This window comes from Mixophyes fleayi, chromosome 10, assembly GCF_038048845.1.
Source record: "Mixophyes fleayi isolate aMixFle1 chromosome 10, aMixFle1.hap1, whole genome shotgun sequence".
Classification (NCBI taxonomy): domain Eukaryota; kingdom Metazoa; phylum Chordata; class Amphibia; order Anura; family Limnodynastidae; genus Mixophyes; species Mixophyes fleayi.
Genome location: NC_134411.1, coordinates 52,624,089 through 52,637,607, shown reverse-complemented (window position 1 = coordinate 52,637,607; position 13,519 = coordinate 52,624,089). Strand labels below are relative to the sequence as shown.

Below are 13,519 nucleotides of genomic sequence, written 5' to 3'. Positions count from 1 at the left end.
ATCTCGCTGAACTCCCGCGAGTTGAAGAAACCGGAGTATGATACATTTACCCCCATGTCTGCTAATGTTTTAGGTAGTCAGATCAATTTACATGTTCCCAGTAAAACAAAGTGTGAAAATGTATCCAATGTTTTAGCAGTGGTGACCCAGAGAGCAGCACAGAGGAACTGTGCATTAACCCCTGAAAGAGTGGAGGGATGTTCACTAGAAACTAATCCACCTCCACCCCCCTCCCTTACTGTAGAAGCTGCGGATTCAGGCAGTGATTTGAATGATCAACCTCATGCTGTGTGCAACACTGACAAGCTCGGAAGTGATACTTTTAAAACAGAACAAAACATTGATCTCAGTTTATTGGCAATAAGGGTAAGTATCGGTCAGTCTATCTTAACAATAAGGAAGATAGCATTTTTGGTCTTTTGTACAGAGAGAAAAGTGTCAAGAGTATGCATCCAGATGTAATTGCTGACAGGCAGCTTGTTGTACTTGTTATACCTCAAACCTATAGGGAAGGGTTGCTGAAAGTAGTCCATGAGATACCCCTAGCAGGACATTTGAGTGTTGCAAGAGCTAAAGCTCGTTTGGTACATAATTTTTACTGGCCTGGCATGCTGACTGACATAGCCAAGTACTGTCGCTCATGCCATGTGTGCCAGGTTGTTGGGAAGTCTCGCGATGTGGGGAAGGTCCCTCTCATTCCCCTGCCCGTCACATCAGAACCCTTCAAAAGGGTTGCTGTGGATATTGTGGGTCCCATAGCCTAGTGGTTCCCAAACTTCAGTTCAGTTCGTGACACCCTTACAGTCTCCATAATTTTTTCAAGGCACCCCTCCAAAATATTTACCGAGCAGTGCCGTTTTATAACTGGTTGAGTCAAAATAACGTAATAAGTATTTAGGTCAGGACAGAAATACTTAGTAAGTTGTTTGCAAAAATAATACACATAAATCCAAGGGAAAAGAATATTTTTATATATTTTTTTCAATTATATTTCTGTCAAAAAATAATTTACAGCTAATATTCAGAGGAATAAGATCAAACAAAATAAAACAACATGTACAAAAATAATCACACTGTGCCCCTTCATCCACACATTCTGTGCTCCCTTCATCCACACACTCTGTGCCCTCCTTCATCCACACTCTGTGCCCTCCTTCATCCACACTCTGTGCCCTCCTTCATCCACACTCTTTGTCCTCCTTCATCCACACTCTGTGTCTTCCTTCATCCACACACTCTGTGCCCTCTTTCATTCACACTATGTACCCTCATTTATCCTGAATTTACCCCTCTTCATCCTCGCTCTGCCCCTCTGCACCCTCACTCTGCCCCTCTTCATCCTCACTCTGCTCCTCTTCATCTTCCTCACTATGCCCGCTCCTTTATTCTTTTGCCCCTCCATCGCCGTTTCCTATCACTATTTCCCTTCTGTTTCTTGACTTACCATACTTGGCCTTCTTTCTTCAATATATTCTGTCTCATTACCAATCTGGAGGCACCAGGGACCCAGCATCCTCCTCTCTCATGCCGCTTCTCACTGAATGTCGGGCGTGATGGCGTCACGCCCGACATTCAGTGAGAAGCGAGGAGGGAGGAGGATGCTGGGTCCCGGGCACCGCCAGATTGGTAAGTTTTTTTTCCTGGCCACGGCACCCCTGTGACATCACCGCGGCACTCCTGGGAGTCCCGTCACACACTTTGAGAAACTCTCCCCTAGCCATTTCCAGTAGCTCAGGGAAAGAGTACATTCTGACTGTAGTGAATTACGCAACTAGGTACCCAGAAGCAGTAGTTCTTTCCTCCATTCACTCAGACAAAGTAGCAGATGCCCTTATAACTATTTTCTCCAGGGTGGGGTTCCCAAAAGAAATGTTAACTGATCAAGGTACCCAGTTCATGTCTAACCTCATGCAGAGTCTTTGTGAAAAGATGCAGGTGAATGATTTAATTACTTCCCCATATCAATGGGCTGTGCGAACGCCTTAATGGCACCCTAAAACAAATGCTTAGGACTTTTGTGGAGTCACAGGGAAGAGACTGGGAGAGGTTCCTCCAGCACCTTCTCTTTGCATACCACGAGGTACCGCAGGAATCCACTGGCTTCTCACCCTTTGAACTCCTGTACGGGAACCAGGTGCGCGGCCCGTTAGATTTGATTAGGGAAGAGTGGGAAGAGAAATTATTCACCCCAGAAACGTCAGTTGTACACTATGTAGTGCGGTTCAGGGAAAAATTGCATTCCTTAGTGGGGATGGCACAGAGCAACCTGAAAGTTGTGCAGGCGAAACAGAAGCTGTAGCATAACTACAATGCGAGAGAACACATATTTGAGGTGGGGCATTCCCCACACCATTACACCACCATGAGCCTGCACCATTGATATAAGACAGGATGGATCCATGGATTCATGTTGTTTATTCCAAATTCTGACCCTACCATCTGGTGGTAGTCATTTACTCGACACTCACAACATTTTTGCCGCCACACATTTTAGAACGACAAAACAATACCGATGCATATAACAGCGACAACCTGAAAATATCGGCTTACCATCTAACAGACAGGTATAGTTTCCAGGACATTTAATTACCTCCACATCTATAAGGCGACTTTCACAATAAGGTAATTAAACGTGCCAGAAATACTGCCTGTCTGTTAGATACTTAGTCCATATTTTTCAGATTGTTGCTGTTATAGTGATCAATAACGAAAAATTATAACTATTCGTTGTTCTAACCTGTGTTGGCATTATTAGTGCCGATAAATCCTACCACACCCCTACCATCTACATGTTGCAGCAAAAATCATGATCTTTCAAGCCAGGTGACTTTTTTCCAATCTTCAACTGACCTGTCAACACTGCAGCTTCAGTTTCCTGTTCTTAGCTGACTTTGTGTGTTCTTCTGCTGCTGTAGCCAATCCACTTCAAGGTCTGATGTACTCTGCACTCCGAGATGCTGTTCTGCATACCACTGTTGAACTGCATGGTTTTGGAGTTACTGTCGCCTCCATGTCATATTGAACCATTCTGGCTATTCTCCTCTGACCTCTCTCTAAAAAGGTGTTTTCATATGCGGAACTATATGTGTTTTTGTTTTACGAGCCATTTTCTGTAAACGCTAGAGAATATTCTGCATGGAAATCCCAGGAAATCAGCAGTTTCTGAGATAATCAAACAATCCTGCCTGGCACCAAATATCATTCCACGATCAAAGTCACTTACATCACATTTCTTCCCTATTCTGGTGTTTAGTCTGAACAACAACTGAACCTTTTGATCTACATGCTTTTATGAATTGACTGGCTGATTAGATATCTGCATTAACTTTATCAGGTGCACCTAATAAAGTAAACACTGAGGGCATGTTCATTAAGGAACGTAAATGCATATACGTGCCACATTTTGCGTGAAAACGCTCTACGCATATCCAGAACAGGTCCATACATAACTGAACACAGCAGCACCCAATTCATCTTCGAGTGCAAAGCGCCCTTACGATAGCCTACGATTTCAGGGGCTGAATGGGAAGGGAACTTGGGCATTTGCACATACTCAATATACAATGTGCCAAGCTCAAGCACACGGCAGCTTCACATTCAAACTTTAAAAATGCATTTTATATAAAGTAGACATTAATAATATCCTAATAAACATATTTTATGGGAAAAAAAATTGTGGAAAGTTTTTTGTTTAATGTTTTGTCATTATTGACTATATTATTAACATGTAACATCAATTGAATTAATTTTTTTTTTGTTCTGCTGGGACTTTATATTCTACATATATATTGGACACATCCTGCAATGTCTTGTTTGTCAAAAGTTTCTTCAGATCAGCTCCTTGAATACGTACATATACCCGATGTACTTGCATTTCAAAAAAAAAAATGCACAATACATTTGTTTTGCATTCCTTAATGAATCAGGCCCTGAGTGTACATGATTCAGGTATAAATCAGGTAGGAAAACTTGATGATGTAGTGTACCATCTGTGCTACACTGCTTTATATTATGTGTAGGATTGTTAATGAGGATTGTTATGTAAACAAAAATATATATAACATCTCAATTGCTATGTGCAATCTTTTCTTTATATGAGTATCATTGTCCCTTTTATGTATTGTGTGTATTTATTATTTCTATTTGTACTATAAGAATGTATAGTACTAAGTAAATGAATATGTACTATGTATGTACACTGTAAGCCCAATGTCTAGGATATCTGCTATAGTGTGCAGGATTGATATATTGTGATACCTTTGTTTAACAGAGAGTTAATTTAGACCATAAAGGGAATTATTTCTTGAGTAAGCTGTAAATTACCTTTTGCAAGATGTGAATGAGATTAGTTATAAATAGTTATTAAAAGTTCATTAGCGTAATTGTTTCACTATTAACCCCTCATTGCTATTAGCATGTCCTTTTACAGTTATCTTTTTCAGATTCAGTTATTGAGTTTTGATATCACATGACTCTCTTGGCTGCATTACAATCTCTTTGGCCAGACCTTCTCACTCGTCTTCAGAGTATTCCCAATGTTGATGTATTATCTGGGTATGTAGTTATTGCCATGAACAACAAAGCCCCCACTGCTTGTCTGTACATCTTATTAAAGGTAGAAGATCATCTTCCCCTTCCAACTTCAGGTAGGCTACATACATCATTGTTGATGTAACATTGGTTGCTGCCACCCCAAACTAGTTGAGAATTTTGCACTCTGGATGAGTAGAGAGCTCCTAACTTCCTCCATATGAATCTGGATTCCTAGGTAGTATGTAACATATCATGTGTTTTTACTTTCCAAGTGTATGTTGAGATCTTTTACATAACTTTGTGATTTCTGTCTTTTTGTGACCTAAGATAATATATTCATAGAGAAGCAGGTACATCCATTTATCACCTTTAACTTTGGAAAACTAGCATGGGTCAGTAGGACCTCATGGTAACCCTTCATCTAACATAATCTTGTCCATCTTGGAGTTCCATGCTCTGACTGATTGCTTGGATCCCCTCCGTAAATTGAAAACAAAGCACTCTTTGTATCATGTCTTTCATCTTACACACAGCTGCCATAGCCATCCTGAATGTGCTTTGTTTAATGACTGGAGCAAAAGTGGCATCATAATATTCACCATATTTAAGCAAATATGCATTTGCAATTAGTATTGCTTTGAATCTGTGAACTTGCTATCAGTGTCACATTTGGTCTTAAAACCTTATTTGCATACAATTGTATGCTTGCCTGGTGTTAACTTGGTGAGTTCCCAAGTCTGGAGGATGCTGAGAAATGTAATTTCTTCATCAGTAGCTTTAATCCACTTCTGCTTCTCATGGATAGGCAGTCTGAATCTCATTCCACACCTCTGGCTCAGGTTTCTGCTAATTGTTACTTTGTTGGTGTCTTGGTGAAGTATTCTGTATCCCTTTTAGCTCTCAGATTTCCTCCCTTCGCAGGAGCACCCAGATTTTCTTTTGGAACATGTACCTAGATCTTGTTTCAAAATGTTCTAATATGCTGCAGCTCAGACTTTTCTTCCGTTTCAATGTTCCTATAGAGTTTTCTCTGTATCTTTACTGGTTTAATGACTTTGGAGACAACAGGCTTTTATAATTGCTTTACCCAAATATGTTGTTAGCATATCTGTGTCAAAGAGCATAATTTGTCCATTTTCACAGAGAGTATAGTTCTTTCTCTTTGTTTGGTGTTGTATGGTGCAGTATAGTATACTCCACTAGTGCCCATTATCTGCACACAGTATATTTGGCATTTTGCCAAACTTGATTAATTGAGCAAGGTATTAATCATATTTCCCTGGTACTTCATTCTGAGGAGGCTGTCACCTTTTGGCCTTAGGGGCAAACACAAGCATGTGGCCCAGGCTCTTCTACCAACATGTCGTAACCGAAAAATGGGCATGGCGAAAACCATGTGTGTTTAGTTTCTTTAATGTGGTTGTGGTTTTATATATCTAATGAAATATATTAACAGTTGTTATGTCAAATGCCTGTAATTAAATACAACACCTACCAGCCCCGTCTGCTATTCAATGCTCTATGTAATGCAGAGTGCATTCTAGTGACCTATTTACAATCATGTTAAAGTCTCACAAATTGTTTCTTACACTTGCAGCAACGCAAACCTCAGTGAATAGGCCCTTTTAAGACTCAAATCTAAAGTGTTTTTTTGTTGTCACTTTATTAACAACTTAACAAAGCATGTACAGTATAGTAGGTGCTTCAATAAGCATAGAAATAAACATTATTCTACAGAAACACACAGCAATTTTGGGCCAAATACCAGAAATCAGTTGTAATATCAGAAGGTTTGTACTTAGTTTTTATTAGAGATGGTCACTGACCCCCGTGTTTTGGTTTTGGATTCGGTTTTGGATCTGGATTACCGTTGTGTTTTGGTTTTGGTTTTGGTTTTGCAAAACTGCCATTGCATGTTTTGGTTTTGGTTTTGGTTTTGTTTGGTTTTGTTTTGCTATTTTTTGGGAAAATCCATGTTTTTGGGCCTAAATTAACCCAATTTAGTGCTCCAACTGTTTTAGAGACAAGTAATCTAATTGTTGAGGTAATAAATCATCAAAAAAACAGTTTAATTCTTCGTTGGTAGGCCTATTCTACACACAAAACAGATTGTCTTCCTCTCCATCTATGCATATTGGCAATGCAGCCATCCTCTTTGAATGTATATTACACCCTACACTTATAGTTAAATATGTAAAGAAATGGAAAAAGCCAGTTTGGTTTCTGTCTCTCAAGGCCCCCCTCCACTTGTATAAAATACCAAAAAATTCAGCCATTATAGACTGTACAATATTAATTGACATGGAGAAAGCCAGTTTGGTTTCTGTCTCTCTAGGCCCCCCTCCACTTGTATAAAATACTAAAAAATTCAGCCATTATAGACTGTACAATATTAATTGACATGGAGAAAGACAGTTTGGTTTCTGTCTCTCTAGGCCCCCCTCCACTTGTATAAAATACAAAAAAATCCAGCCGTTATAGACTGTACAATATTAATTGACATGGAGAAAGCCAGTTTGGTTTCTGTCTCTCTAGGCCCCCCTCCACTTGTATAAAATACTAATAAATTCAGCCGTTATATACTGTACACTATAAATTGAAATGGACAAAGGCAGTTTGGTATCTGTCTGAATCAGATCCTCTCTCCACTAGGAGTAAAATAGAAAACTATTCAGCCGTTATATAATCTAGAATATAAATAGAAATTGAGAAAGGCAATTTGGTATCTGTCTGCATCATAATCATCAACATCATCATTAGCGCCCTCGTCGCCTACACAAATCTCCCCCTCATCCTCTTCTAATTCCAAAGTGGCATCCTCAATTTGGGTATCACCGGCTACACTCGGGCTATTAAGGCACACATCAGCAAAATGCTCACGATTAGACATCCCACTGTTGGATGGACTCTCCACAGGGATTGTTGTCATTTGTGAATCAGAGCAAATATTCTCCTGTAATGCCTCTCTGTTATCTTGCAGCTCGGCTTTGACGCGTAACAGTAGTTGTGCACCAATTGTAGGCTGGGTAACTTTTTGGGATCTGCCACTAATAGCCAAAGGTGAAGGCCTCATTCTCTCTTTGCCACTGCGTGTGTAGAATGGCATGCTTGCAATTTTTTTTTTATCGTCACTTAACTTTTGCTCAGTTACACTTCTTTTTCGCTTCAATACAGTAAATTTTTTTTTGGTTTTTGTTTTTTGCACTAATTTGAAAACACTCTGTTGTTTGACATCGCCTTGGCCAGATGACGTACTGGGAACACTAACATCAGGACTGGTGACAGAACCTGGTTGCTCATTTAGATCATATGTGGACTGCTTTGAATCCATTCTGAGCGCAAACCACTGGGGAGTGCTAAAAATTATTTAGTAGATTCTGCTGACAGTTATGACTTTTGACAGCCAGAAATATTAATGCACAATTAGGGAGGACACCCCAAAAGCACTGAGGTGTGCTACAAATTATTTAGTAGATACTGCTGACAGATATGACTTTTGACAGCCAGAAATATTAATGCACAATTAGGGAGGACACCCCAAAAGCACTGAGGAGTGCTACAAATTATTTAGTAGATACTGCTGACAGATATGACTTTTGACAGCCAGAAATATTAATGCACAATTAGGGAGGACACCCCAAAAGTACTGAGGAGTGCTACAAATTATTTAGTAGATACTGCTGACAGATATGACTTTTGACAGCCAGAAATATTAATGCACAATTAGGGAGGACACCCCAAAAGCACTGAGGTGTGCTACAAATTATTTAGTAGATACTGCTGACAGATATGACTTTTGACAGCCAGAAATATTAATGCACAATTGGGGAGGACACCCCAAAAACACTGAGGAGTGCTAAAAATTATTTAGTAGATTCTGCTGACAGTTATGACTTTTGACAGCCAGAAATATTAATGCACAATTAGGAAGGACACCCCAAAAACACTGAGGAGTGCTAAAAATTATTTAGTAGATACTGCTGACAGATATGACTTTTGACAGCCAGAAATATTAATGCACAATTAGGGAGGACACCCCAAAAGCACTGAGGTGTGCTACAAATTATTTAGTAGATACTGCTGACAGATATGACTTTTGACAGCCAGAAATATTAATGCACAATTAGGGAGGACACCCCAAAAGCACTGAGGAGTGCTACAAATTATTTAGTAGATACTGCTGACAGATATGACTTTTGACAGCCAGAAATATTAATGCACAATTAGGGAGGACACCCCAAAAGCACTGAGGTGTGCTACAAATTATTTAGTAGATACTGCTGACAGAAATGACTTTTGACAGCCAGAAATATTAATGCACAATTATGGGGGACACCCCAAAAGCGCTGGGGAGTGCCAAATATGAAGAAAAAATAATAAACCTCTATCCTCCTCTCTGCACTAGCGATTTTGGTTAGAGCAATTGCAAGAACAATATTGTATTCTCTGTCCCTGCTCTAATTAGCCTATGACTACACCCTGCTCTCTCCCTCTGTCAAATGGCGATGGATTGCTGTGGAGGCGTGTATTTATAAAGTTGAAGTATCGCGAGAACCGAGTCCCGAGATCCGACAACGTCACAATGACGTTCGGCCTTGATTTGGATTCGGAATGGGCGGGAGAGTACCGAGCTGCTCAGCTCGGTACTCGGATACCCAAATTTCGGGTGGGTTCGGTTCTCGGAGAACCGGACCCGCCCATCTCTAGTTTTTATAGCATTGATAAAATCTCTGTCCAACTCAATTATCAGGTTATTCATGGTTTCACATATAGGCTCCTATTTATCAATACGTGGCAATAACGATTTTATATTGCCACTTATTGCAGTGATAGAAAATCTGTCATAGCTTCAAATTACCTAGAAAATATTTCCGAAGCAGCTGAATGATACTCAGCTATCTGGCAATATTAAATGGCAGCAGTAAGAGTACTCTTACTACTTTGCCAGGCAGTCCTGGATGCCTCTGCACATGCCACCAGTTTTATTGGCTCACGCATACATAGTGTAACTGGTAGCTCGGTCTTCCTGCTCCACTTGTCCAAAAAAACATAATAAAAATAAATAATTTATATAAAAATATATAAAACATATCAAAACAAACAAAATAAATATTTTAAATTATTATCTGCATCTAACTTGATAACCTGCAGCCCCAGTTTTTCCTTTAAGACTCTGGTATAGAGTTCCAGTTCCTTCCTTACCCTGGCAGTATCCACCTCTCTCTACTCTCCTTTATCCAGAGAGCTTGTTGACTTGAAGGAGTCTGGAATGGACCGTACTATGGCATGTGTACATTTGCCTAGGTTTGACCCAGCCTGCACAGATATGATGATAATACTGCTTAACGTAAACTGTGACCACCGGACCTACGAGCAGCATTGTAACTAACTGGTGAGAGGCAGGATGAATGTAAACTTTTCCCAAAATCAAAGATGTAATGTAGTTTGCAACTGGTTACTTATCACTGTCACCTGATTGAATCCTGCACAATACCTTATGTAAGTTGCATTTTTGCTCGGAGTGCTGAATCAAGCATACAGTTTTACTCATATACCTTTTTCAGATGGCGATAGTGATAGTGGTATATGTACAACCATTATGGGGCAGCACAGTGGCTTAGTGATTAGCACTTCTGCTTCACAGCACTGGGGTCATGAATTTCCTGACCATGACCTTATCTTTGTGGAGTTTGTATGTTCTCCCCATTTTTGCAAGGGTGCTCCAGGTTCCTCCCACACTCCAAAAACATATTAGTAGGTTAATTGGCTGCTATTAAATTGACTTTAGTCTCTCTTGGTCTGTTTGCATGTTAAGGAAATTAGACTGTAAGCTCCAATGAGACTGGGACTGATGTGAGTGAGTTCTCTGTATAGCCCTGCGGAATTAGTGGCGCTATATAAATAGCTGATGATGAAGTCGAATTCTCTATGCTTTTCATGGGAAGTCTATTGCCAGAGAAAGCTGGCGATATCTTTGCTGGTGGGGGCTACCATCAGTGATAGCATTTGATAGATAGGGAGAAAAACACCCGTTTTTACGAAACGTTTATGAAGGGATTATGTGGGACTATGTGGCTTTCACCCTTTCATAAATAGGCCACATAACCCCTTAGTGTTACAAATGTTATGTAAATGATCTTAACCAAATGAACAATTCTCTTCTATTTTCTACCTTCAAAATGTAACATTTATATTATTTGCAACAAGCAGTATCTTAATATTAATATTTTATTCAGCTCTAGGGGTGATTTAGCGTTGTACAAAGTTTTCAAACTTGTGCCTGTGCAAATATGTCAGAATGCATTTTGGCTTCCTTTACACTTTGGCACAACTCAACTTTATTTTGTGTAAGTGTAAAAAATACATTCACAGAACACACAAAATGGTCGTAACTCTAAAGCGAAATAGGTGCACAACTGAGGGGCCATAGTTAAATTGCATCTCTACACCCTTACAGTACTGTACAATCACAAGGATGCCCCTGACATAAAAGGGGCCACAAGCGTTAGATATGTGCAGCTCAAATGCTAATGCAAATTGTGCACATGCCGTGTACGACCAACCTAAATGCACTTGCATCCAATACAAAATGAGGCCCTAAGTGTTTCACAGTTGGTCAGCACAAAAAAAATCACATGTTCATTAGTTACTAATACTTTTAAAAATGTATTATGAAAGGTAGAATAAGGGGGAAAAAGTATGAGAGGATGGATTGAAAGTAAGAGTTTAATCCACTACCACACATGCGTACCTTAGAGGAGACTCTTCTATTTCTTCGAGTCCATACAATCACTATTTTATCTGGCTGCCTAGAAGAAAAAAAGTAAAAGGCAATTAGCTAACGTCATAAGCAATACAAGGGAGTTGGAAACAAAGTAAGAGAAAGAGACATAAACAGTTGTTTAAATATATTAAGAGAAAGACACAGAGTTATGTAAAAAAAAACACACAAGATAATACATATAACAGCAATATACTGATAAGCTTCCATAATATATCAGAGTATTTGCCACATTAAGTGCTCAGTCAATTGACATTTATCAAACAACCCTTTATTAAAAAAACACTGTATATAAAACAAATTATCTTACTGTGACATAACTACTAGTAACATTCTTAAATATACGGAGGGCCTGATTGATTAAGGAACGTAAATGTCGATGCATGCTGTATTTTGCATAAATTTAACTGCGCATGCCCAGAAACTAACTATATGCCCGCGAGTGCAAATAAATCCAATTCATCTTCAAACGCAAAGGACGCATTTCAGGTGCGGAACGGGGGAGGGAGGGGGCGTATCCACTTAGTCAATGTACAGTAAGGGTCTGCTAAGGTCACACAGTAGCATCCTATTCAAGCTTTCTACATCTCTAAGGTACAACTGTAAGTACCGAGTGATAGTAATGATGATGAGTATGCCAGAATTATAAAAATTAATATTATATACAATACGCATTGAGAATATCTCGATAAATGTATTTGGTGGAAAACAAAAAGTTGTGGTTTTTTTTTTAAATGTTTAAAATCTTTTTTCTTAATGATAAAATTCTTAACAGATGCATGTTTTCCTCTCTGTGCGTTCTGCTGGGAGTTTATATTGCTGGGAGTTTATATAAAAGCAGAATTACTCTTATTCTCAGTAATAAAATGAAACAGTACATTTATCAAAGAAAGAGATACCAATCTGTAATAATATATTAGTGGATATTTTAATGTAAGATTTTCCGAGCTAGAACAAACAAATCTGTCAATTCAATGTGACTTGTGGGTGACCAGATTTTTCACATATTTATGAAATTTAGTGAGGCTGGAAAAGGCGCAACACAATTCAGCAAAGATGTTTCCATTCATCAACCTGTTGTGCTTGTGGATTTTAATGTGCCCCATAACAGAGGCAAAAAAGGTCAGTCTTATTTCTCTCTTTTATGACCCCAGCTTTTAATAAATAAGTAAAAGTTTGCCTGGGCATAAAACCATGCTTACCAAGTTTTCAAACTTCTCCTCCGGGAGAATCATGGCATTTCATAGCAGGGGCGGGGCTTAATAAAGCAAAATTGCATCAAAAGCTCCAACTCCATCATAGTCCAGGAGGATGCCTACACTTCTGAGAGTCCAAGAGGACTCCCCAATATTCGGGAGCCTACCAAAAATTACAGGAGAGTAGGCAAGTATGCATAAAACAGAGATTAAGAGCTCGGCCTGACAATACATAAAGCAGAGAAAACGACCAGCAAGAAAAAACTGGGAGAAGCATATGAAGGCTGGGATGCCAATTACCCATCACTGCATTAAGGGTTACTTAAAAGGCTGAGCTGTACCCTGATGTATTTAGACATAATATCTTACAATGCCTACAATTTTCTAAATTAAATTGAGAATACTTATATCAATGCAACAATAAATCTACTTCCTAGTGAATAGAAAACATGGAGACAAGGTGACTTGCCGAAGTTCTCACATTGCTGACACTGGCGATTGCTAACATGGCATCCAACAAACCTCTGCGTCACCGTTATTGCTTTTCACCACCAGCAGTTGTATCTGCTATCCAAAGTCAGTTCTACTCTATAAATGTAACTGGAGAGGCCACTGCAATGACATCCCAGGAAGAATTGCAGAACAAGAAAAGCAGGCAGAAAGAGCCAAAGGCATAGTTACAAGGCCCTGATCTGTAACTCAGACATAACACAAGTCAGGTCACAACAGGCTACTATAAATATACAGTTTATAGGAAAGTTATAACTATTTGTGATCTTTTCATTTTAAAGTAAATAGATTTACATATGCATTTCTCTTTTTCTATTTGGAATGATGGACAAATCATCTTTTATCAAAGTTCTATTCACCATATACTTCCTACTTGTTTCCTAATTGTATATAATCTGTATTCATAAAGCAACATTGTTTTTGATTTATTGTTCTGTGATTTTCCAGTGAAGACTTCATCTTTATCTTCATGCCTTAGAGATGACCTTACTAGATTAAA

The 13,519-nt window shown here is 39.0% G+C and overlaps 1 protein-coding gene across 3 annotated transcripts in view; it reads right to left on the bottom strand.

Moving 5' to 3' along the window:
- The window catches only part of EHBP1L1 (EH domain binding protein 1 like 1), a 149,145-nt gene that overhangs the window by 101,826 nt on the left and 33,800 nt on the right, over positions 1-13,519 (bottom strand). For all 3 annotated transcript variants that reach the window (XM_075188756.1, XM_075188757.1, XM_075188758.1), the window contains exon 2: positions 11,285-11,342. In XM_075188756.1, the coding sequence (XP_075044857.1) occupies positions 11,285-11,342 (58 nt within the window). The remainder of the gene's footprint in view (positions 1-11,284; positions 11,343-13,519) is intronic.